The sequence below is a fragment of the Lolium rigidum genome, chromosome 1, assembly GCF_022539505.1.
Source record: "Lolium rigidum isolate FL_2022 chromosome 1, APGP_CSIRO_Lrig_0.1, whole genome shotgun sequence".
Taxonomy (NCBI): Eukaryota; Viridiplantae; Streptophyta; class Magnoliopsida; order Poales; family Poaceae; genus Lolium; species Lolium rigidum.
In genome coordinates, this window is record NC_061508.1 from 157,409,136 (window position 1) to 157,436,607 (window position 27,472).

General features: G+C 43.6%; 2 protein-coding genes across 2 annotated transcripts; one reads left to right on the forward strand and one right to left on the reverse strand.

The window, feature by feature from the left end:
• Window positions 1-19,271: 19,271 nt before the first annotated feature.
• LOC124682628 (transcription factor MYB36-like) lies at window positions 19,272-20,375 on the forward strand. Its single transcript, XM_047217276.1, has 3 exons — window positions 19,272-19,407; window positions 19,504-19,633; window positions 19,742-20,375. The coding sequence occupies exons 1-3, from the start codon at window positions 19,272-19,274 to the stop codon at window positions 20,373-20,375; spliced, it is 900 nt and encodes a 299-aa protein (XP_047073232.1).
• A 2,222-nt stretch (window positions 20,376-22,597) lies between these two features.
• Window positions 22,598-27,164, reverse strand: LOC124682629 (aspartate carbamoyltransferase, chloroplastic). The gene is made up of 5 exons (XM_047217277.1): window positions 26,689-27,164; window positions 25,097-25,236; window positions 23,842-24,015; window positions 23,502-23,738; window positions 22,598-22,982 (listed from the first exon to the last, which is right to left on the reverse strand). The coding sequence occupies exons 1-5, from the start codon at window positions 27,092-27,094 to the stop codon at window positions 22,875-22,877; spliced, it is 1,065 nt and encodes a 354-aa protein (XP_047073233.1). The 5' UTR covers window positions 27,095-27,164; the 3' UTR covers window positions 22,598-22,874.
• Window positions 27,165-27,472: the final 308 nt, after the last annotated feature.

Genomic DNA, 27,472 nt, shown 5'->3' on the forward strand with positions numbered 1-27,472 from the left:
GCTTTGTTTGTGCTTGATGTCGAAATGCATGATACTAAAGAGTTTTGCTTAGCAAAAGTTTATGATAAATCTCTAGATGATGGTCCTATGTTACTTGATAATATTAATTGTACTACTAATGAAAATGGGATTGGAGAAGTCTTGACTTTATCTAGGAGTCCCATATCTTTTGAGATTGATCAATCATCTTGTTATAGTATTGATAAAAGTGGTTTTGAAAGTTCTGATCCCATTATTTTTAAGCTTGATAAAAATTATGTGTTTATGGATCATGAAAAGTATGCTTTATGTGATAGTTATATTGTTGAGTTTATCCATGAAGCTACTGAAAATTATTATGAGAGAGGAAAATATGGTTGTAGAAATTTGCATGGTACTAAAACACCTCTCTATATGCTGAAAATTTTGAAGTTACTCTTGTTTTATCTTCTTATGCTTGTCACTTTGTTCTTCATGAATTTATTTGTGTACAACATTCCTATGCATAGGAAGTGGGTTAGACTTAAATGTGTTTTGAATTTGCTTCTTGATGCTCTCTTTTGCTTCAACTCTTATTTCTTGCGAGTGCATCATTAAAACTGTTGAGCCCATCTTAATGGCTATAAAGAAAGCACTTCTTGGGAGATAACCCATGTCTTTATTTTGCTACTGTTTTATTGTGTCTTGGAAGTTTTTACTACTGTAGCAACCTCTCCTTATCTTTATTTTATTGCAATGTTGTGCCAAGTAAAGTCTCTAATAGAAGGTTGATGCTAGATTTGGATTTCTGCGCAGAAACAGATTTCTATCTGTCACGAATTTGGGCAGGGCTCTCTGTAGGTAACTCAGAAAAATCTGCCAATTTACGTGCGTGTTCCTCAGATATGTACGCAACTTTCATTAGTTTTGAGTTTTCTGATTTGAGCAACGGAAGTACCTGTTTAAAATTCGTCTTTACTGGCTGTTCTGTTTTGGCAGATTCTGTCTCTGTTTTTTTTTTTTTTTTTGCATTGTCTCTTGTGGACTTTAAGCAAGGCTTTCTAGACGTGGAGAGTTGTAGCTAATGTTTTATTGAGTTCTTGCAATGTGTCACTACAGGACCAAGGTGGATTCAAGTTTTTTTGAGTACTAACCCCTCTAATGAAGTTTATGAGAAGTTTGGTGTGAAGGAAGTTTTCAAGGGTCAAGAGAGGAGGATGATATATGATCAAGAAGAGTGAAAAGTCTAAGCTTGGGGATGCCCCCGTGGTTCATCCCTGCATATTTCAAGAAGACTCAAGCGTCTAAGCTTGGGGATGCCCAAGGCATCCCCTTCTTCATCAACTTATCAGGTTCTTCTATTGAAAGTATATTTTTATTCGGTCACATCTTATGTGCTTTACTTGGAGCGTCTGTGTGTTTTTATTTTTGTTTATGTTTGAATAAATTCGGATCCTAGCAATCCTTGTTTGGGAGAGAGACACGCTCCGCTTTTTCATATGAACACTCGTGTTCTTCGCTCTTATTTCTTAATGTTCAATGATAAAAGTTGGGAGCTATTGCATTTATTGCTATTTGGTTGGAAAAAGAAAATGCTTCATATAGTCTTGGATAATTTGATACTTGGCAATTGTTTTGAGCTCTCAAGTAGATCATGATTAAGCTTTTGCATCATGTAGTTTAAACCTATTAGTGGAGAAATACCGTAGAGCTTGTTGAAACTGGTTTGCATGATTGGTCTCTCTACGGTCTAGATATTTTCTAGTAGAAGTGTTTGAGCAACAAGGAAGACAATGTAGAGTTTTATAATGCTTGCAATATGTTCTTATGTAAGTTTTGTCTGTATCAGGTTCATACTTGTGTTTGCTTCAAACAACCTTGCTAGCCAAAGCCTTGTACTGAGAGGAAATGCTTCTCGTGCATCCAAAACCTTGAGCCAAAACCTATGCCATTTGTGTCCACCATATCTACCTACTACATGGTATTTCTCTGCCATTCCAAGCAAATACTTCATGTGCTACCTTTAAACAATTCAAAAGCTATTATCTCTTATTTGTGTCAATGTTTTATAGCTCATGAGGAAGTATGTGGTGTTTTATCTTTCGATCTTGTCATTTACTTTTGACGAGACTTTCACAATGGACTAGTGGCTTCATCCGCTTATCCAATAATTTTGCAAAAAGAGCTGGCAATGGGGTGCCCAGCCCCAATTAATTAACTTGCATTAACAATTCTCTTCACATGTTTTGCTCGATTCACCAGTAAGCAACTTAATTTTGCAAATAGACACTCCTCCATGGTATGTGATTGTTGGAAGGCACCCGAGGATTCGGTTAGCCATGGCTTGAGAAAGCAAAGGTTGGGAGGAGTGTCATCCATAAATAAATAAAAAAACTAAACTAAAGTACATGTGTAAACAAAAGAGAAGAGGGATGATCTACCTTGCTGGTAGAGATAACGTCCTTCATGGGAGCCGCTCTTGAAAGTCTGGTTGATGAGATAGTTAGAGTGCCCACTACCATTCGTTGACAACAACAAACACCTCTCAAAACTTTACTTTTATGCTCTCTATATGATTTCAAAACTTAAAAAGCTCTAGCACATGATTTTATCCCTGCTTCCCTCTGCGAAGGGCCTTTCTTTTACTTTATGTTGAGTCGGTTTACCTACTTCCTTCCATCTTAGAAGCAAACACTTGTGTTAACTGTGCATTGATTCTTACATACTTGCATATTTGCATTCATCATATTACTTTGTGTTGACAATTATCCATGAGATATGCATGTTGAAAGTTGAAAGCAACTGCTGAAACTTAAATCTTCCTCTGTGTTGCTTCAATGCCTTTACTTTGAATGTATTGCTTTATGAGTTAACTCTTATGCAAGACTTTTGATGTTTGTCTTGAAAGTACTATTCATGAAAAGTTTTGCTATATGTTATCTATTTGTTAGCAAACTATAGATCATTGCCTTGAGTCACTGCATTCATCTCATATGCTTTATAATAGGATGATCAAGATTATGTAAGTAGCATGTCACTACAGAAATTACTCTTTTTATCGTTTACCTACTCGAGGGCGAGCAGGAACTAAGCTTGGGGATGCTGATACGTCTCCAACATACCTATAATTTCTGATGTTCCATGCTTGTTTTATGACAATACTTACATGTTTTGCTTGCACCTTATAATATTTTTATGCATTTTATGGAACTAACCTATTAACAAGATGCCGAAGGGCCAGTTGCTGTTTTCTGTTGTTTTTGGTTCCAGAAAGGTTGTTCGGGCAATATTCTCGGAATTCGACGAAATCAACGCCAAGAACCCTATTTTTCCCGGAAGCATCCAGAACACCGAAGGAGAGTCGGAGAGGGGCCAGGGGGCCACCACACGACAGGGCCGCGCTGGCTCCACCCTGGCCGCGCCGGCCTATGGGGAGGAGGCCCCAGGCGCCCTCCGACTCCGCCTCTTCGCCTATTTAAGCCCTTTCGACCTAAAAACGCGATACCGATTGACGAAACTCCAGAAAGACTCCAGGGGCGCCGGCACCATCGCGAAACTCCAATTCGGGCGACAGAAGTCTCTGTTCCGGCACCCTGCCGGGACGGGGAAGTGCCCCGGAAGCCATCTCCATCGACGCCACCGCCTCCATCATGCTCCGTGAGTAGTTCCCCCATGGACTACGGGTTCTAGTTGTAGCTAGTTGGTATTCTCTCCCCCATGTACTTCAATACAATGATCTCATGAGCTCCTTACATGATTGAGATTCATCTGATGTAATCGGTGTTGTGTTTGTTGGGATCCGATGGATGATACATTATGATTAGTCTATCTATAAAGTTTGTGAAGTTATTGTTGCTGCAATCTTGTTATGCTTAATGCTTGTCACTAGGGCCCGAGTGGCATGATCTTAGATTTAAGCTCTATAATTATTGCTTAGATTGTATCTACAAGTTGTATGCACATGTCACCGTCCGGAACCAAAGGCCCCGAAGTGACGAAATCGGGACAACCGGAGGGGATGGCGGTGATGTGAGGATCACATGTTTTCACCAAGTGTTAATGCTTTGCTCCGGTACTCTATTAAAAGGAGTACCTTAATATCCAGTAGATTCCCTTGAGGCTCGGCTGCCACCGGCTGGTAGGACAAAAGATGTTGTACAAGTTTCTCATTGCGAGCACGTATGACTATATATGGGAAACATGCCTACATGATTAATAATCTTGATGTTCTGTCTTAATGCTATTTCAATCCTATCAATTGCCCAACTGTAATTTGTTCACCCAACACTTGTTATTGGAGAGTTACCACTAGTGTAGATAGCTGGGAACCCCGGTCCATCTCTCATCATCATATACTCGTTCTACATGATATTGGAAGTAGTATCAACTATTTTCCGGTGCCATTGCTCTCATATTACTGCTACTGCTCGCTGTATTACTCGTTATTACTTGCTCTCATATTACTCCTGCTTTCACATCACCCTCGTTACTAGTGCTTTTCCAGTGCGGCTGAATTGACGACTCAGTTGTTAAGGCTTGTAAGTATTCTTTACCTCCCCTTGTGTCGAATCAATAAATTTGGGTTTTACTTCCCTCGAAGACTGTTGCGATCCCCTATACTTGTGGGTTATCACCCATCACAGTACCATGCCTTATTGGGACGACCCACGTATGCTAGATTCATGGCAGTACCCCACTACACGTACTTGTTGTGGAGGCTCCCTGGACCCAAGGGACCAATTACGGTGAAGGGATGTTTTGCGCTAGCGGATAAGTGCGACAAGGATTTCCATCGTCTGTCAGAAACTTTCGGGATGCAAGCAGAGTATATGGCGTCAAAGCTGACAACAGACTACGACGTGTTGCCAGACGTCGGGAGGCCGCTTAAGGAACCAACCTTTGATACTACCAAGAACTCGAAGCAAGTGCAGATACACCCGACAGATCCCAAGAAGACGACAACTATCGCCACAAACATGGACCTTGCATAGGAAAGCGCGCTCGTCGAGTTCCTCCGTGAGCGCTGGGAAATCTTCGCATGGTGTCCACAGACAACCTCTGCGGCGTTTTTCGGAACCAAACCGCAAAGCTATGTTGTCAGAAATCAATCGACTCGGAGAAGCTGGGTTCATTAAAGAGATACACACAGAAGCCACCTGGGTAGCAAACCCAGTGATGGTCCTGAAGAAAAATACAGAGGTCCTTCGCATGTGCGTCGACTTCACGTGTCTAAATAAACATTGTCGAAAGGATCACTTTCCCCTCCCAAGGATCGATCAAATTATCGACTCCACGGCAGGCTGTGAACGTCTTTCCTTCTTGGACACATATTCTGGTTACAACCAAATTTGACTGAAGGAAGAAAACAAAGTCAAAACAGCTTTCATTACCCCCTATGTGTATTCTGTTACAGAACAATGCCTTTCGGGTTGAAAAATGCGGGTGCAACATACCAGCGGATGATGCAGAAGTCCTTGGCCATGCAGATTGGCAAAAACGTCCAAGTATACATCGACGATGTCGTCATAACAACAAAGGAAGGATCAACATTGATCGACGATCTCAGGAAACTTTCGATAACCTCGACAAATTTTGCCTCAAGCTAAACCCGACAAAGTGCTCTTTCGCGTCCCGGCAGGAGAACTTCTCGGGTTCCTGGTGTCAGCAAGAGGGATCGAGGCTAACCCGGAGAAAATTCAAGCTATCGTGACGATGTGGAAGCCAACAAAGTTAAAGGAGATACACCAGCTAACTGGATGAGTCGCAGCTTTGAGCAGATTCGTCGCCAAGCTAGGAGAAAGGGCGTTGCCATTTTACGCCTTGATCAAGCAAGGAGAAAAGTTCGAGTGGAACGAAGAAGCGGACAGAGCCTTCGAGGATCTCAAGCGCACAATCTCGACATCCCCGATACTGGTGGCACCCAAGGAAAAGGAACCCCTCCTGTTATACATTGCGGCCACACCTCAGGTGGTCAGCACGGCACTTGTGGTTGAGCGAGAGGAAGAAGGGAAACTACATGGAGTACAAAGGCCGGTATATTTCATTAGCGAAGTTTTATCGCCTTCAAAACAGAGGTACCCGCATTATCAGAAGCTAGCATACGGAGTATTTACAACAGCAAGAAAGTTACGACACTATTTTTCAGCACATCCGATAATAGTAGTCAATGAGGCACCATTGTCAAATATACTAAATAACCCGGAAGCTACGGGTCGTGTCTCCCTTTGGGGAATAGAGCTTTCCCCTCGGGACATCACTTATGAAAAAAGAAAAGCGATAAAATCGCAGATCTTACCAGACTTCATCGCAGAGTGGATGGAGCTGCAAAACACGGGACCTCCTGATTTATCGAGAACCTGGACCATGAATTTCGATGGGTCCAAGAGGTTAGAAGGAGCGGGAGCAGGCGTGATACTGGTTTCACCTCAAGGAGACAAGTTAAAGTATGTGCTACGGATGACGTTTTCCAACGCATCTAACAATGAGGCAGAGTATGAAGCGCTGATACATGGGATGAAGATGGCGGAGGCCTGTGGTGCGACCCGATTAAAAATATACGGCGACTCCCAGCTGGTGGCTCAACAAGTGATGAATCAATGCGACGCAGTCAATGATAGCATGATAGCATATAAAGAGTTATACAATGAACTCGAGAAGCTTTTCGACGGATGCGAGGTAAATCATGTTAGCAGGCTCAGCAATGACAAAGCCGACATTCTGGCAAGTATCGGGTCGCAGTGTCTAGCAATACCACCCGGAGTATTTTGGGAGAGATAAACGAAAGATCGACTAAGGCAAGAAAAAGGCCAAAGAAGAAAGAAAAGGTCGAGAAGCTCGGGGGCTTCGACAGCCCTCGAGGCAGGCCCATCTGGAGATGAGAAAGAATCGCACGAGGTAATGGCAGTACAAGTACCGTGGATGCAGGCTTATATTGCATATATTTCAAGGCAGCAAGTACCCGAAGATCCAGTGGAAGCAAGGCGAGTTATTCGACGATCCAAAGCCTTTACTGTGGTTAAGGGCGAGCTGTACAAGAAAAGTATATCGGGAGTCTTGCAGCGATGCGTCACAGCTGAAGAAGGTCGGGTGCTTTTAAAGGATGTGCACGAGGGACTATGCGGACACCATGCAAGCAGTCGAGTTATTACGGCCAAGGTTTTCAGAGCAGGGTTTTATTGGCTAACAGCCATTGAGGATGCAAAGGACATAGTGCGTACCTGTGATGCGTGTCAAAGGTTTGCCGCAAAACTTTATTCTCCGGCAGCAGAACTAATGGCAATACCATTGTCGTGGCCCTTTGCCCAGTGGGGTCTTGATATGGTGGGAAAATTGCACAAGGCGTGGCCAGGAGGATACGAGTATATGCTTGTAGCTGTCGACAAGTTCACCAAGTGGGTTGAAGCAAAACCAATAAATTCGCCAGATGCAGCATCAGCGGTCAAGTTCATCAAGAGCATCGTTTTTCGGTTTGGAGTTCCTCATAGCATCGTCACAGACAATGGTAGCAATTTCACGTCAAAGGAATTCAAGGCATATTGTGCAGAAGTAGGTATCAAGCTACATTTTGTGTCGGTTGCGCACCCGCAAACCAATGGTCAAGTCGAGAAAGCAAACGGTGTCATCTGCAACGGGATCAAGAAGCGCCTGTTAGGACCATTGGAAAAAGCTCGGCACACTTGGCCAGAGGAGTTACTCAGCGTGCTATGGAGCATACGAACAACACCCAACACAGCAACGCAGGAAACCCCGTTTTTTCTAGTTCATGGAGCTGAGGCGGTGCTGGCGATAGAAATAGAACACAATTCTCCGAGAGTAGCGGAATTTGATGAAGAAACCTCAAGAAAGGCACTAGAAGATGATATGGACGCACTCGACGAAGCTCGAGACGAAGTATTGTCAAGAGTCGCCAAATATCAACAAGATATGAAAAATTATCACAGTCGACGATTGCGGCCAAGATCTTTCCAGGTTGGCGACTTAGTTCTTCGGCTCACGCAAGACAGCCATGAAAAGCTCGAGTCGCCGTGGCTAGGCCCTTACATCGTCACCGAAGTAATCGAGGGAGGAGCATACAGGATAAAGGACAAGAAGACAGGGGTTGCCGAGCCAAATCCCTGGAACGTGGCGCAGCTTAGGCATTTCTACGCCTAAGTCAAGATATATATGTAAACATACAATGTACTGAAACGCCCGCGAGTTTTCAGACGCACTCTTTTCCTTTCAGGGCACTGAGTGGGGCTGGAAGGTTTTTAATGAGGCGGGCTCGCGGTGCTGCAATATAATAAAGATATTGGTGATATACGTCTTTTTATTCGACAGGTTCGGGGTTTTCTTACCCGACAAAGTTTCGTTCTGCACAAGAACAACTTATACAACATATAAATTTATAAAGATCTTTGCCTTGGTTTAAAATACCTCGCAAACACAATAAAAATAAAGACACTAGCCACCGAGACACTTCGGGGCTAGGGAAAAGAAAAATACATATCTTTGTCTGACAATATATATACAGCAAGATACAGGTTCTTTTGACAAGATAAGCTATCTACCGAAGAAGTGGATTTAGTCGCGACCTAACAAATCGTCAATGTTTATTATGTCTTCTTCGGCAGAGGCACCCATAAAATCGGCATAATGGCCATCTGCAAAAAAGTCGGCGTCCATTCGAAGAAGGTCATCAATTATCTCTTCAGCCACTGGTGTAACTACCGCGTCGATTTTGTCGACACCCCTCCGCCGTCGCCTCAGCTTGGTATGGACAGTTTCAACCACCTTGGTCATATCCAGTTTTGAGTGGCAGATCTGAAGCATAATAAGGGCAAATCTGGCACCAGCTACTAGTTGAGCTCTTACAAAACCGTGGATTTGGTGCGAGTCCTTAAACTTGGTCATCAGCTCAGGAAGGGTCTTAGGCTGAACATTCCGAGGAAACATGGAGTTATAGACCATGGACAACGTTTTGGTGCAAAATTCAAGGAACTCACGAACTTGACACACGCGATCTTGAAACCTGACGATTTGTCGGGTACGCTCAGGTGTAGCCCAAAAAAGGGAGTCATGGTCCAGTGCCAGGTTAACAAGGAAATTTGATCTTGTGTCAACCCGTTGATCTTCGGCAGCAGCATCCAAAAAGGGACCTATTTGATGACAGCACACCAGTTAGAGACAGAAAACAAGCAAACAACAGAGGAAGTTTAAGCTTGAGAAGTATACCTGCCATTTCCAGGCTTGCCTCAGTCATCAATTCAAGCATAAAATTCTCTCGGGAAGTAGCCTGTGTAGCTTCAGCAATTGCAGCCTCTTTTGAAGTTATAGCTTCCTGAGCTTGCTGTTGTGCAATTTTCTCCCTCTCAGATGATCTTCGAGATTGCTCCATTATTACGAGTGCCTGTTTCTTCATCGATTGAAGCTGTTGGCGGAGCTCTTCCAAGTCCTGTGTTGGACCCGTACTTGAAGATTCTTCCAAGTCGAGTAAGAGGAAGCAGGCAAAGCATCAGAGGGACGAGGAGTTGAAGTATAGTTGTCAAATACCAACTGGAAAGAAAATTTCGACGTCAATCATCACGAAAAACAGACTTCCATTGATTTTCAATATATTTACATGGTTCTTACAAAAGGTTGGATCCTAGTGAACCAATCATACGCTGTCGCATGCTACGTCTATGGCGACAGGCGTCAAAAGAAAGGAAAAAGATAGGCAGGGCGATCTACTTGACCTCCGTTTTGGCGGAATTGGAGGAAGGCGTTGGCTTGTACCCGAGGAAGGCCAGGATCTTCTTCGAGTGGGGCTTTGCAGCCCTGATTAGAGATGGCCATTTATCCTGTTTCAGCTTTGTGGCTTCGCCAACTTTTGCCCAGTCGACGTTTTGCTGGCTCTCGGCAACCAGTGCTATAGTGCCCTCCACGCCAATCTTCAAGCTTTCTTGGCTAAGAGCAAGCCCAAGATCTTCTTGGGGGATGAAGCTTTTGGCAAGGTCAACAAAGGTGTCGGGTTCCTTTTTCTTCGGGAAGAAATAAGGGAACAAGCGCGAAAACGCAGCTTGGGCGTCAAAGATGCTACGGCGCACCAGGTCCGCATGAATCTCAAGAAGAGACAACGCGTCGAGAAGACGGTCGTCCTCAGGCTTTTCCAGCACAAAATCCTGACTCATTTTCCCTGCTGAAACAAAAGTTCGGGTCTTCAACAAGAAGAAGGGGAAGAAAACCAATGAAAAGAACGAATATAGGATTAGTGAACTTACTGACAAAACGCCGGTTCAACGATTCAAGGCGGGAGGCAATGTTCCCTTCACAAGCGACATGCTGAGAGACTTTATCACTTAGAGAAGTCTCTGCTTCATGAAGCCTCTTTCGAAGATCTTCAATGCAAGAGGCATCCTTTTCAGCTTTCTCGCGAGCTTCCTCGCTCGCCCTGAGTTTGCTGGCAAGGTCTTCAGCCCGTTTGTCCGCCGCAAGGAGAGCCACTGTTGAAAAGACATAGGACAGAAGTTAAAACTGCACAAGAACAAAGGATGTTTTTGAGGAATAGAAAAGATAGATCATCCGACAATATACCTTTCAACCCATCAACAGTGTTGCTGTATCCAATAAATTGGGCGCCAAGGTTAATGAAGGGTTTCATCAGAGGCTGCAGCAAAAGGAAAGGAGAAGAAAGGTTCAGAGTAGTGAAAAACTCGTCAGATATAAAAACGAAAATAGTCGACTTACATCGTCCAAAGGTGGAGTCGCTGAACCTCCGGCAAGGTTGAATTCTTCACCTAGCTCAATCCTCGCTCTTTTTGGCGAAGAGGCTCGAGGGCTAGTGGCAGGAGTCGACCTCTGAAGATCTGGATGAGGAGTCGAGGTTTCCTCCGCCGTGCGGTGCGTCTCCGACAATGCTAAAGTATGAGACATGCTCATAGGAGCAGTCACATTGGCGGCGGGTTCTTCTTCTTCGTCGTCGCTGGGCACAAAATAGAATGAGATTATTTGATATAGAATCAGGTTATTCGACACACCATGTTTAAAAAGAGCGACAAGGCAACTTACGAGCTAAGAGCAGCTTCATAGGCGTTGAAGGGCTTCGCTTCTTCAACAGGGGAGCTGCTCAGCTTGGAGGTGCCAGAGCCTTCTGCGTCACCCCTTTTCCGTTTCTTCGGGGAAACAGCGGAAGGGATGGACTGCGTGGACTCTGAAGCCTCGGATTCAATTTCTTTTTCAGAAGAAGCCGCGGGTTTGTGAAAAACCGCGAATTCACTCCCAGGATGAGAAGGAACCTGGGTGTCTTCGGTAATGACGGCGCGCTCTTCGACATCTCCACCTTCGGGAAGGGGAGGAAGAGGCGACGCAGTTTTATGGTTTTGTACAAGATAAGAATGTGTCGACAGGAAATTGTATCAATTAACAGCAGTCGAAGAAATAGCAGTCAAAGAAGTGAACAACAAACAAGCAGACGATAAAGATAGATTACCTGGGGGAGGGCATTGGTGCCGCTATACGGTACCACGCGGCAAGATGAAGGGACGGCATCTTTCTTGTTGAGCGAAGAGATTTTTCGGACAAGTTTTTCTAAGTCCTTGACCGATAGATCTATCGACAGGCGGTCCATATCTTTGTCGCTAGCATACATCCAGAGGGGGTTTTTGCGAGCCTGCACCCTAATCCTAAGGAAATGTGCCGTAATCTGGATACCCAACAGCTCTTGGCCACGGGTATTCTGGAGCTCGTGGATGCGTGTCATCAGCGCCTCTGTCGCCGACTTTTCTTCGTCGGTAGCTTCTGCATCCCAGGAGCGGCGGCGGAGGATTTTTTTCGTTGCCGTTAAAAGGGGGAATGTTGTGTTCCAGCGAGTCGGTGCTTTCCTCGTGGATATACAACCATTTTTTGCGCCACCCTTGGATGGAGTCGGGGAATTTGATGTCAAAATACACAACATCAGGGTGGACGCAAATAACAACACCGCCTATGTTGTAGGCAATGTTGTGGGAGCCATTGCGGCGGAGGATGAAGATGCGCTTCCACACAGCCCAATTGGGATGGACTCCAAGGAAGTACTCGCAAAGGGTAATAAAATAGAAACATGAAGGATGGAATTGGGGGTAAGGTGATGAAGTTGTAGCCCATACACGAACAGCAATCCACGAAGAAAATCGTGGATGGGCGTAGAAAGGCCACGGATGAGATGGTCAACAAAGCTAACCCGATATTCAATGGGAGGCGTCGGGTAGCTCTCCTCGCTGGGGAAGCGCAGCGCATCTTTCTTCTTGCTCAGCCCCAGTTTCTTCAGCAGGTTGATGTCCTGCGCGGAGATCTTGGATCTTTCCCACTCTGTGCTTCCCAGATCTGGCGCCGCCATTGTTGCTTCGGGAGTGTTGTGCCTCGTGAGTCTTGGCCGCGGTGGCATCAACGACGGCGTAGAGGAAGTAGTGGAGTGCGTGGGCGCTAGAGCTTGTATGGGTGCAAAGGAGATTTTGGCAGAGAAGGTTTGAGTACGGCGCAGCGAAGGGGATTGACGGAGGAAGACGATGGCTATTTATAGCGGGTTCAGTCGAAACATAGCACCGTTGGATGATCTACGAATGGATTTGATGACTTACACGTGGCCCAAGGGGCAAAACAGTAGTTTTACTATGATGGAACTGAACAGGCACTACAGCGCGCGTGCCAGAAAAAGTGGAGGACGTGTGTCCCCCACTAGCATAACGTGTCAACGTGTCGTGGATTTTGGGCCCGCAGGTCAGTGAAAGGACATCAATCACGTCTTCCCGATACAGTGGTCGTGGCTATCGTCAGCACTGATGTCACCTTACCAATGAAAAATCTCGGCTGTGATGTTATGAAAATTAGCGACAGTAAAGGACTACTGATAATCTCGAGAGCCTTTGATCAAATACAAGTTTTTTATCAAATGCTCGGGGGCTACTTATAAAGAAGTTTCGGGAGGAGATGATTCAGAGGATGATGTTTTCAAATGTTGCGACAAAGACAACGTGGGGCCTACAGCCAAGTATAAATACTCGACTGTAGCCTCGGGGGCTACTCCCATCGGGAGCGCTGTTCGCGCACCCGATAAATATGAAAGGGAGCATGAAACATGACAATATAGTGGCAAAGATGCTAAAAAAGTTAGCCTACAACCAAGTACAAAGCACTTGGCTGTAGCCTCGGGGGCTACTCCCATCGGGAACGCTGTTCGCGTGCCCGATGAAATTTAAATAAGTACTGGTGAGCATATTCTGAGTTATCAGAATAACTCTTCATATACTCCCATCGAGAGGATAAGTTAAAGACAATATAAGTCATCCGTTGACTCGAACAAATGTGCTACTCCAGCAGCCGGAAAAAGGACTCGACAATATATACTCAGAGCGCTTTAGTCGCAAAATAATCTCTGAATGCCGCAAAACTCTGCGAAGGTAAGTCCCCAGAATCCGTCCTGTGCGGCGTGGCACCGCCTCTGACGGCGCTTTGCTACTTTTTCCGTGTCAACTGATACGAAGAAAAATCCTAATGTACGCGTTAGGTACTCGATAAAACATGACTGGAATTCAGCATCTGGTAAAGACCTTAAGCGGCACATGTCGAATTACGCCAGTATTCCGAGATCATGTCCAGGGACATGATCTTGAAGTAGGTTTTTGCGGATTGCTACGAGAGCAGTTAACTGGTACCTGATCCGTCAGATGAACCAGCCCCAATTACCGTTATCCCTGTGCAATATATAATTCCTTTATAAATATTACTTGTCGACTTGAAGAAATCATGTGCAGATTGTAAAGATGGAGATTTTCCCTGATTCTTCGATTCAAGAAAAATCTCGGGGGCTACTGACATAGGCATCCCCAATGGGCCTGCCGAAGAAGGTACCCGGGGTTTACTGAAGGCCCACGACCCGAGGTTTTACATAGTTTGGAAAGATAGAATTATATTAGGAATATCAACTTGTAATTATTACGGGACGGTTCAGAAACCCTCCCGGACTCTGTAACTTGTACACACGAAACCCTCGGCTCCGCCTCCTATATAAGGGGGAGTCGGGGGACAGAGAAAGGATCGATTCATTGTTTCACGCAACCCTAGTTTTTCATAGCAGTCGAGTACTTTTCCGGCTGAAACCTTCGAGATCTACTTGCCCTCTACTTCCAACTAAACCCTAGTCTACAACTCGTAGGCATTGATAAGTTAATCCATTATCACCTAGACCTTCCATTGAACAAACCCTATTGGTAGTATGGTTTCTTACTGTATTACACAACCAAAAATAAAAGGACACCATCTTGCTCTTTTCAAAATTTAGGGGTCGATCTTCGTCTTGTGATTTTCATTAATAGTACCTAAAACACTTGAGAGCAGAGTTAAATTCACTTATGTTGTTAACAAACACCCAAAACCCACTTAGGGATGAAAAACCCTTTCAAGTATCCACCATTATACAACATAGTGCCATAAAAATATGTTTCCATGTCAAAATGCTATATCCCTAGCTCCACTAAACACTTGTTTCAGAAGGACCTTGCTGGAAAGAGGTGAAATGTAGGGTTAAATTTATGCCAAAGCCTCGTGATGGTCCAATTATATGATGATCCGGATAGGTTTGAAGATGACGATCTAAGTCTTACCGGGGAAATCAATGTATGCTAACCTTATGAATGGTCACACCAAATTTTTACTCAAGTATATATGGGAAATAAAGATCACAATGAAGATTGAGATCTTTATGTGGTTTATAAATAGTTATCTTCCAACTTTACTAAAGATAATATGGCTAGGTGCAACTCGATTGGGTATTAAAAAAATTATGTGACTTAGAGGAGGCTATTCATCATTTATTCACCTCATGTATGTTTACTAGTCTTGTATGGAGTATTGTGCATATTACTTATAACTTACCTCCACCAGCCAATAGCACAAACATGTTCATGAATTGGTTGAATGGGGTCGACAAAAACTGATTCAGATAGGAGTTCTAGCTTTCAGTTGATCGATTTAAAATTGCCAAAATAATATATCTTTTACAAAGACTAGAGTGTTTCACCTTTTCCAGGTTATCAATTTGTCCACACACACTAGATTATGTGGTTCTATCTCCTCCCGTCCGATCATCAGCCCACGCTTATGTTTTCTGGATGCAGTTGTCTACTGATGGTCACACAGGATATCACAAACCAAGTTGGCTAGTGGTCCACTACTAAAATACATATTGCATAGGTGCGATATGTTAGATCTCTCCCGCTGGTTGATTCATGTACAACCTTCTGTGATCCTTGAAATGTATTCTCCCGGATGATGAACTTCATAGTAAAATAGCTTTGCACATCAATTTATGCAGAAGCCCGGTTTTATACCCATTTCCGAGAAACCCCTCTTATTTGATAGTTTTAGCTTGTGCCTTTGTTGTCGGACACACCCACACACACACGCGTGCACGCAGCGCACACACACACGCCCACGCGCGCACACACACACGCACACGCACGCGCGCGCGCACACACAGACAGAGAGAGAGAGGGAGAGAGGGAGAGAGAGAGAGAGAGAGAGAGAGAGAGAGAGAGAGAGAGAGAGAGAGAGAGAGAGAGAGAGTACTTAAGTAGGCTAAGAAACGTAATTCAGTTTGATTTTTAAAATGGATGACAAGCAGAAATGTACTACGTCTAAATTTATGGCCCTTAATTTGCAACAACCTTATGTTGTAATGCTCATGTTACGACCAACAAAACTAAAGGTCGTATAGAACTACTTTCCCTCCAACAGCACCTAATTTAAAAATAAACTCCGATGGAAGAAATCTAGGATTATGTCATGGCCAGTTCACAGGCGGGTGCAATGACATGACACACAATTTACTTCTATTTCCTCCTGTAATCCACTAATAAAGAAAGAATAATTGAGGAAACATAAGTCAAAAGGCATGGGATATATAATTAATGTTCTTCATAGGACAACAAACAGTTAATTGCATTGAAGCTCTTTCAAGTGTACTTACTTGATTAGCCAACAACGCCACTACAAGCTTATCTTACTGCCCTGAGATCCCTGAATAATGTGGTCAACTCAACCTTATCCCGAAGAAAGTTAATTAAACAAGAGGGCACATAGGCCTTAGTTAATTAGATTAATTAATCAGAGGGTCTTGTGAAGGTCTAAATGCCCTTGTTTTTGCAAGTTGTTTAGGTGCGTCTACTCCATGGTGTCAGATACTCAAATGAGAAATGAACTGCGACTGCTTGGAGGCTAATGGCAGAGTTGTGATGCTGCATCCTTTCCTACTAACTTATTAACTTAAGCTTCTTCTGGGATCCGCATAATGCGAAGTTGGCAATACAATCTTGCTGTCAAAAAAAAAAAGGTTGGACATGCTATATTTTTCTTCGCCCAAACTTAGACTGTTAATTTGGATAGACAATTGCGACTGTCTAAGCTTTTGCTCCTTTCCAAGACCTGTTTTGCTTACTGATGCCAATCCTTTTATAACAGCATCTTCGATATCATTTCCATAACAACAGCAACTCATTCCACTGCATTCTTGATCAAAATTAGCATATGATTTCTCGCAAAAAAATAACATCTACTGCTATGGGTAGAACTAGACAAGTAGACATCTGATAGCATTTTGATCATCAACCTTTCGATATGAGCCATCGTCAGAGAGCATACTGTATAAAACCCATTGGCCCTTCTCTTCATTGCTTGTTGTTCTGTTAGCAAGATACAGACTAGTAACGTACTATACTATGGCCACACTGAAGCTCCAACAACTTCATACACTTGGTCAAAAGTGTACCTCTGTGCAGTGTAGTTGCCCAGACCTGCTTCTCTCTGACCAGATAGAGGGTTCAGACAATATGGTATGCAGAACAAGTGTGCATGCTTCAAGCTTCCACGTGATGAGGCTACTTGATCAAACAGTACAGGCAGTTTACTATTATTAGAGATCAGAAAGAATTGAACATGTGGCTCAGCTTTAGCAAGTGCAGCTAGTAGAATAGTTCGTTGATTTTTTTTTAATTTGCTTCGCGCTAGGAAATTGAAAATTTATAGCTTCTAATTGTATACAGATCTTCTTTCCAGAATAGGTATTCTTCTACAGTATATAGTTGAAAAACGCAAAATCGAGAGAAAACCAGCTAAATCAGCTTATCAGACACAATTGGAACACAATCGATCGACTTGCCTGCGTCATAAATACTCTGAAAACAACGAATTTTTCAGCAAGTAAGTAAATGTTCATACTTCATTCTGTTCTCCGATCCGCAAATTCAGATTACTGCCTCCAAACAATTAAAATCAGTTCACTATTCTGCTACTGCTTTTATTGCAATATTTTCACTTCCTATTATCTTCAACCTACAGCACATCATCTCATACTCAGTACTTTATCAAAGAAAAACCTTATCAGAACACAACAAGAACCCACTCTAAAACCAACCACCCCAAAATGCAATGATCAATTTTATACATATGAAAAAGGAAGAGCATAAACCTTACAAGGTCAATGAGCTAGTAACATAAACACAAAGTTACATGCTTCATATATAATATTTTAACACTGCCGTCCAGGATCACGTACTTATTCGAAGAGAAGGATATTACAAGTCTAGTATGATTGCACACGTAAGAATTGACATGACAAAAAGGAACAATTTCTTATATATTGGTCTTGAGGGTCAAAATGGATGACACCATCCAGAAGGATACTGCTGCATTGTCAGTTACAACTGCCCATGGACTTTTGGCAGGTCAGCCTGGTATGTATCTGCTTTCCACCATGGTCCAGCCTATGTTAGGATTCTTGACTTTGAAGGAGGTAGGACAGAAATAACTGGATGGTGGACTTGGACTTGTCTAGGGTCACAGGCTTGTGATCTCTATACGCGGGCGTGTTGATTGTAGAGTACACTTATTGTCCCTGTACTATGTACTTGGTAGTTACATTATTTGGTGACGCTTTTCACTTCTCTAGCTCCCCATGTTACTTGTGAATGTAACTTCAGTTCCTTTTTCTGGCATATGGAGTGTCTATAGTAGCAATTGACATGGCACTTGATATGTAGTTTCCTGTGAGAGCAAGATTGAGTATTTTGTTCTAACATACTACATAGTGTAATAAACCTTACCTGCAATAAATTTTCAAATTTTAGCTTGTTGGGCCAAATTGAGATAGGGAGGCTCCATTTGGCACTGCCCATGACCTAGTCCGATCTTGACATTATGAATCCTTCAGAAGTGCAGAGCATATTTTCTACATGTAAGGTGTAATAATTACAAATTTACCGGGCCGTAAAAAATTGTAAATTCACTGGTATTAGTAAAGATACTCTAATAATTAATTAGCTTTTACACACAAACTAACCCTTTGCACTTAAGTTCTGGATCATTGTCGGAGATTCTCTAAAAAAGACACGATATATCACTACATTTTAAGAGAATTGCCAGTGATATCTAATTAATGGATGCTTTAAGTCAAGAAGCAAGTGAGGTTTGGGTTTCATTCTTATCCTTGGGCTTGTTTTGTTGATCCAGCGAAAGTAGTCACTTTAGCTTATACGCACAAACTAACCCTTTGCACTTCTGGATCATCGTCGAATATTCTCTAAAAAGAACATGATATATCACTACATTTTAAGATAATTACCGGTGATATATCTCATTAATTTTGGTTGATTTCACCATTTCGGATTGCATCGAGAACTGGTTCATCTGGATTGATTTCCGGTCATGCATATTTCCTTGGCATGCGATTCTAAAGGATGCTTGAAGACAAGAAGCAAGTGAGGTGATTGCGTTTCATTCTTATCCTTGGGCTTGTCTTGTTGATCTAGCAAAAGTAGTCACTCTAGCTTAGACCCTATTTCCTAAGTCAATCTAACTATATGTTCACCGGAGTTAGTTTTCAAACGTACAGGTGGTGGTACAGTAGCCTCGCGTTCTGAATGACTCGATACCCTAGTTTTAGCATAATCTGGTGTTTATGCACGGGCTACGTACCTAGGGAGAGTACTGAGTGTCCCTCGAGGTTCCTGCATTCCTAATCTCTCCGTAATCATAAGTTTCTCCATGCACATCATAGGTGGAGGGACTTCCAAAGTACACCAGAACAAACTCAGAGCCGGTGTCATGTCATGAGCACACATCGCCATCAAGTCAAACCATATCCGTATATTCTAAACCCCCCCTCGTCCATCATGTCTGCTCCTATAAATCCTGGCCCTCCCGCGCATACCATACCCTCCATCACCGAAACCAACTCAACTCACTCATCCATCGACACACAACGCAAAGGCAACACCACACCACAGGTCGCAAACACTCAGAGAAAGAAAGAAAGAAACAGGGAGATGGGGAGGGCGCCCTGCTGCGACAAGGCAACGGTGAAGAGGGGGCCATGGTCACCGGAGGAGGATGCCATGCTCAAGACCTACATTGAGGAGCGTGGCACCGGGAACAACTGGATTGCATTGCCACACAAGATTGGTAATCATCTTCTCCATATTATCCCATTCATTAGAATTTTCAGGAATTTGTCATCGATCGTTAACTAAGCTGTCGTGTCTATGTTAATGGCAACAGGGCTGAAGAGATGTGGCAAGAGCTGCAGGCTGAGGTGGCTCAATTATCTGAGGCCCAACATAAAGCATGGGGACTTCACCCCAGAGGAGGACAGCACCATCTGCAAACTCTACATTAGCATAGGAAGCAGGTATGTTTTTTGAAGCCAAACCAACCACTCCCTTAATTTATGGCTTCTGCAGACAAAACCAGCACAAATGTGCTAATCCAGTGTGTGCTGCTCGACATGATTCACCAGGTGGTCCATCATAGCCGCACAGCTGCCAGGGAGGACCGACAACGACGTCAAGAACTACTGGAACACCAAGCTCAAGAAGAGGCTGCTCGGCGGCCGGCGCAAGGACAACCGTGGCACGCACCACCGCCAGGGCGCGAACGAGCTGGACAGCACCAACAACGACGGCGAGCGGCCTCTGAGCGCGTCGGCGATGGAGAGGATCCAGCTCTGTATGCAGCTGCAGGAAATGCAGAACCCCATAGGCTCCAGCCACCACAGCCCCTTGCAGCTGTGGCAGCCAAATCGCCAGGTTGCCACTCACAGCAACAACAGCAACAGCAGCGACAGCAGCAGCTTCAATGTAACAGTGGCTGAGCAGGGACAGTCCAGCTCCCTAAACGATCAGCACCTCAGCGGGCAGCAGCTGGCCTCGCCGTCCAGCGCCGAGAACTCGAACGTTGTCACCATCGAGGCCGAGCTTCAGGAGCTTCTCTACAGCGCGACGACGACCGACAGTGTCGTCACCACGCAGCAAGGGGAGGTGGACTGGTGGAGCTATGATCAGCAGGGCAAGTCCCCGGTGAATTGCTGGGACTTCACCCCTGAAACCACCTCGGTGTACCAGGACTACACGTCTGTGATGTATGACATGTGAAGTGTGAAGAGGTTGTGAAGGTAAAGACTAGGGAATAGGGATTGTGTAGGCTCGGTTCTTGTAAGAATCTACAAAAAAAAAACTGTAAGGAACTTATTGTAAGAAATCAGTAGTAAGCTGTAAGGCATAATAAAGGTATGTAAGAATACCAGGTCCGAACAAATTAATGTAACTCGGCACCATTCTGTCTAGAATGACTAAACTCTGACATCAGTGATCCCCTTGCTGAAGATGATGCTCTTTTTTGTGCACCAACAGGTTAACCTTTCTGATAAGAGCATGGCTATAGCCTAGCACATGGATAAAATCAAGATTTTGCAGGAATAACTAGTGCAGCAGGTATTAGTGCCTCTGCCCCTGACCATGGGAGCGAACCCCAGGTATGCCTCAGCAAACTCCGGCGAGTCCAACATTAGTTGGCACAGTTTGAATGTGCATGTGCGATTGTGTGCGAGGACTTCAGCCTTCATAGAGATTCTGCATTTCTGCAGTATGTGGTGGTGTGCGACCGTGCGTGTGTGTGTACGTGCTTGCAAGTTGTAATTTTATGTTTTTATTACAAGAAAACTGAAGGCGAAGATGGCAAAGCCATATGCAGTTTAATTAATAGTACTTCCTCTGTTCAATAATGTAAGACTTTCATATATAGAATCTAAAGCGAGTATAAATTTAGTCCAATTATGTCTGTCTGAAAGATCATCCTCGCAATGCACCACATGGGAGACAGAGATCATTCCTCCTCAAAATAGGTGTTATGTGATCGAATGAAGAACAGCAAAAGAAAAAAATCTCAACACTGGTCAGCAAAACTCAAGGGGCATGCAGTGAGTGCAGGGGCGGAGACAAGGGGGGGCGAGCAGGGGCTAGACCCCCCCCCCCCCCAATGGATCGCCCCCCTCAACATGTCGCAGTAGCTAGTGGTACTAGTATACAGCATATGCGTGCTAATGGCCGGGCTAAATACATGATTAATTAGTCCACACTTGCTTAATCACTTCCGTTCTAGTCCAGGCAACATAAGTCCAGTAGCCCATTTTCCCTTATGGCGCTGTGTCTTCCCTAATCAAAAGTCAATCGGCACTTTTGGGCTTAGCAGATCAATTGATTTTCTTAATCGATGCCATCAGCGCCCTCTACATTGCCCAGTAGCCCCCGCCGCCGCTCGCCGCCTTATGGCATTGCGCCGGCCAAAAGATCTGACATGGATACAGCTTGGCCACCTCATCGCTCGCCGCTCCGGCGCTTCCTGCAGCGCATCTGCATTACTGCATAGTACGACCGGTGGTGTGCAATCTAGTCTCAGCCTCTCAAGGTACCTAATGTATCTGTATTAGTATTATGCCACTAGTTTGTTTCTTGTTTTTTTTTTGACACGGAAGTTTGTTTCTTGTTAGATCGAATATATACTAACATTACTAGTTGATACACAAAAGCAAGAAAAGAATTGAAAATACAATTTATTTTTCTCAAAAAATGTGCTTCAAAATGATGAGAAAGAGACCAACGTTTTGTCACATTTCATATTTTGATTTTGACACTATATTTAAGATGTCATCCACCCTGTTATAGTATATTCTATGCCATTCAACCCTGTCAGGAAAAAAAATTCTTCGACGAGTCAGGGGTTGTCGTCTTCCTCGCCCCCCCTATGGTCAAATCCTGGCTCCGCCCCTGAGTGAGTGTGAAGTATGACGGAAATAGCAAAAACCTAGTCAAGACCTGAAGGATTGAAGGCCCAGCTTCATCACGGAAGATCGGCATGGATTGTGCGTGTGGGCCGGTTCTGTGGTGCCTATGTCAGCACGCTGACCAGGAATATGCTCCTTCCAGCGTATGAGTCGACCTGACACAACCGCGTATGACGTATCGTCAACATAAAGAAAGTGTCAACATAGAATCCATAGAGCACGTTCTAGTATCGTTCATGACACATGCAAGAACGTACTGCCGAAGCTCTGGATTACTATTACTATTAAATCGGAAGACAGTAATTATGCCAGTATCTGACATGTGCAACAGCATCACAATGCATGGGTCTTGGAGCATTTCAGTAAGTCCTAGGCGAATCTGGACTCGGTAAAAGGAGTACTTAAAACAGCTTTCAGATGCTAGTTTATTGATCTTGACCATGCAGCCAAAAGAGGAAGCACTCTTTTCAAGGGTAAAAGCTATATCAATCTTCGGCAGCCAAAAACACAATGTGAATGTCATGCACATGAATATTGCTACTCAGCGGAACATGGTCAGAAGTAAATTTGTAGCATAAAAAGCAGGATATTTTTCCTGGCCCAAAGGTCGCGCTGAAACACTTCATTCAAACCACATTATAACAGAGAATGTTCACTTTGGAGCATTACGCATGAAAACATGGCTTTATTCTAGCAAGGATCCAACCTTTTATGCCTAGTACAGCACAGGGCAGTTGAATTTGGAGCCAGACAGTTAACGGTGTATTTCCGATCCTTCGACACGCCACTAGCTCAGGCACTAGGAAAACCATCAACGACCAACAAGCAGAAGTTTGAGCAGTGCCATCCTTATGTAGAGCCCATTCTTAGCCTGCCTAAAATATGCAGCCCTTGGATCACTATCAACATCTACCGTGATCTGCAAAATGAAAAAAGAAAATGCATCTCATTATATTTCAATCTGGCAATGAGAGCGAGGAACCAATCTTCCCAAGTATTGCTAGGAAATTGTACACAGACAACCAGGAACATATCAGCTACTACCAATTTTGATAAGAAATTAGTGTACTATCGTAGTATCTCACAACTTCCAAGATGTCACGAACATCTCCAGCTGATCTCACGGCAAGTGGATTCAGGAACCACTTCTGGCTAACCTATTCCCCAATGGATTGGGCATAGCTAATTGGACCAGTATACTCACATACCCAAGGAGAACTAACAGTAACATCTGCCTACACCAAGCCATATCATTTGGCATGGTAACTACTAACTAGCCAAAACAGATAGCTTCAGCATGCCAATTCAAAGGCTTATTAAATGTTGGACTAAGTAATCAACACTCAAGAACTCTTTCTAGTGATGTTGTGATATTTTGATAAGGTCGCACCAATGACAAACTCAGTTCTTTGGTGTTTTTAAGAGGGTAATTGCTAACCTCATCAAGCCTTGGAAGGGGATGCATGATGACAGCATGCTTTGGCATCACACTTAAAACCTTCTTATCCACAATATATTTTCCACGAGCAGCTTCATATTGGTCAATCCTCTCACCAAATCTTTCTTTTTGAATGCGTGTTTGATAAATGACATCACACTTGGATGCCACCTCCAATAAATCTGAACTTTCCTCCCATTCAACACCTTGCGAAGTTAAGTGCTCCTTGATATCATCCTTCGAAACAGAAAAAATACAAACATCAATCTATTTATTGCATCTGACTACAATATAATTCGACAGAATTACCATAGGCAATATTTATTCAGGACAGTAGTACCTTCATTTTTACAACATCCGGAGATACGAAGTATATCTTAACATTCTGGTATTTAGCAATCAAATAGGCCAGAGAACGGACAGTTCTTCCATTAGCGAGGTCTCCAACCAAACCAAGCTTGATTCCATCTAGCCTACCAATTTCTCTTTCTATTGTATAAACATCCAACAGAGCCTGAACGAAAGGATGAAAATATCAATTACATATGCATCACTGATACTTCAGCATGATGTAACAACAGAAAACAGATTCCACCTACTCTGTAAAGATCATCTACAAAGCAGAGAGCATGAGCACAAACAAAATATATATTTACCAATTATGATCCAGCATATAAATGGGGGTGGGTGGGTGTGGTGGTGGTTGGGGGGGGGGGGGGCTAACGGATAGACAGGCAGAGACAATGAGCTGAAACTCTGTTGAATTCCGTCCCAATTAGGAGGGCATAAAAATACAGATTTCATAATATAAGGCGTGCAGGCAAGTTTAATGATGTTTCCTCTCTTTTGTCTTTTTCACAATGTATTTTCCCTCTAAAAGCAACATTTCTGAGTAATTTTCCTCTCTCGTATTCTTTCCACATCAATACAGGGTATTATGAATTTATGAGTGTCAATCTCTGCTTTTCCCAACCAAATAACCTCCTACATATACCCAGTCAAAATACAGCATAAAAAAGAAAAAGATGGACACATGTCAGACAAAATTCCTGCATGATGATGCCAACATAATGTGCTCAATTTACACACAAACCTTCAAAAGCACAGGGCAGTAAGTTAACAATTTCAAAGTAATTCATGACTGGTCTATGCCATTTTTTGCAATTATTCTTCCAATGCTATGCCTAACTGGGAAAGAATAAATACTAAGGACAACTACCAGCACAGATGAAAAAATTAAGCACAGAAATATCACAAAACTTGCCATCATCACAGACCATGAGGCAGCATTCATCAAACGATGCCCCAAGGAAAGCTTAATGGCAAAAACATATCTGGATCGCAATCTACAGTACTATATGAATTGACAATAACTGATCAACTTAAACTGCCAAAAAAAAAAGGAATGCCATCACATGGTTCACAGTTCCACATGAACAAATATGTAGCACGGTGGATGTCGACTGCCTGACTACACCATCATTCACTAAAATGCAGTTTTACGCACCTAACCTTAAGAAGAGATGCTATTTCTTTGCCCCAAGAACTTTGTTATTCCAAGCATGCTGATAATGTTTCCCGAATATAATATTTACCTGAGTTGGATGCTGCCCTGGCCCATCACCTGCATTAATAACTGGAATGTCTGCAGTAGCAGCTGCTCTCCTGGCAGCTCCACTTTCAAAATGTCTCAGAACGATGATGTCAGAATAACCTTCAACGGTTCTTATGGTATCTACAGTATGGTTACACAGGGTTAGTGACCTAACTTCAATTAAAAACAAGCACAATTTCAAATCACGTTGGTAAGAGTAAGAACTGAATTCTTTTTCTGGGGATATTCTGTGAAATTTCTTTTTACAAAATAATAATAGTTTACTATCAACTCTGTGGTTCCTACATGAAAACCAGCAGGAATTGCACATTCATATAATCCAAGACAAATATGCATGATTCACAATGATTGAAGCCTTTAGGGTGGCCCTATATTTAAAACATTGGAATTGAAAGAATAACTAGTGATGCAATGACACAAAACACGGTAGCCAACCAGTAGTCAGGGTGGCCCTGTCTTTATAACATTGGAATTGAGGGATAACTAGTGATGCAACAACACAAACAAGGTAGTCAACCGATAGTTAATTTAGTAACTTCCCTAACACAGTCAATAATATTTTATAAACATTCCACACCACACTGTAGATCATTCAACGCATCACATCTTATATAAATGAAAAGGTCCACTTCACTCCCCCAGACGATTTGGTTTTGCTCACTTTCACCCCTCGATTTGTTTTCCGCTCACTTAACCCCTTAAATTATCATATCTTGGAGCACTTTACTTGTTACCCCTAACCAATTTCTCGGAAGACAAAAGCTCTTAGCAATTTTCAAAAAGAAGATATTTACATATAGGTTGTGTGGTTAATCATCTGTGGGCTAAAAAAAACATATTACTTTTCTTTTGCAGATCGCAAAATAATCATATTTTACACACAAAAAATGCAATCAATATACTTCACCCCAACCAAATAATTTAGGGGAGGAAAGTAGACTTTTTCAGCGGATAAATAACAATGCTCGAAAGCTAGTCCTGATTGTGACTTTTCTTGATGGCATCACCCTACAAGACAGAGAACTCCTGTTTGTTTTTTTACATTCAAATCATAGACTGCCCATGATTTTGCAGATCCAAGAAAGTGACAGTGACCACCTTAAATACTCCTGAGAAAACCTTAAGCCATCAACAGATTTTAAATTTGCAACTAGTTGCTCCTACAGCTGCTTTCACATTCAAAACTGGAAGTATGGACACTAACAGTACACCAAATGAAACAAGATTTCTACTTCGATACTCAATGTCGCAACCTGTTCCGCGATGCAACTGAACTAACAAGTAAGAACCAGCTCACCCAATGAGACCCATTTCCAGATAATCCCAGATCCCCAAAGTTCATAATTTTCTACAAGTTACGGTTGTTGCACAACTAGTGCGGTAGTGCTAGTTAGGATCTCAAATTTCCGAAGTCAAAACCAATGTTCTCCCGTAAGGCAGGCAATTTAAATTCCCTCATTTACTGCCATGTGCTCAACCACCACCCACCCTCACTCAGTCCCCAAATCACTCCAATTATAGCCAAGATTTCAGTTTTTTCACCAGGCACCGAGATATTTCCAGCGAGCTCACCTTCGAGGGTCTCGCCCTTGGCGGCGGAGGAGAACTCGCGTGCGTTCTCGGTGGTGAGCACCTCCCCGCCGAGGCGGCGCATGGCTGCCTCGAAGGAGAGGCGCGTGCGGGTGGAGGGCTCGTAGAAGAGCGTGGCCATGAGGTATCCCTCGAGGACGCGGCTCCGGGAGCCGTGGGAGCCCCGCTCCACGGCCTCCATCTCCCGCGCCACCTCGAAGATCTCGTTAAGCGCCTGGCGGTCGAACTGCTGCGCCTCGATCACGTCGCCGAGCCGCAGGGAAGCCGTGAGCGGCGCGGCGAAGGCGGCGACCGCGCGGCGGGGAATGGATGGGAAGGGCTTGAGCTGCGGCCTCCATGAGGGGGTGGGGAGGAGGGGATGGGGGAGCGTGGCCCGGACGGCCGCCATGGGGGGAGCGGGAGCTAGGGTTTAGTAAGGTTTTAGGAGTTTTCTCCGTCCGTGCGGGGCGGGCTTTGGATTGTTCCTCCGGTCGGGTCGCCTGAGGTTGGACCTCCCGATGACTGCTATTTCAACGTCAGAATGGATCTACCGACCGCGACTGGCCGGAACAAATACAGTGTGGCCAAGGATATTTTTCTACTACGTATTAGCAAAATGATTATTATAGGACTCCAGGCAGAGGTCTATCTTTAAAAAAAATAGACATGCTCAATTCCATAATAATTGACTCTGAATTATCTAGATATTATATATATATGTATATATATATATATATCTAGTACGTAGATACATATGTGTTCATTTGTTGTTGAATGGGTATAGGCG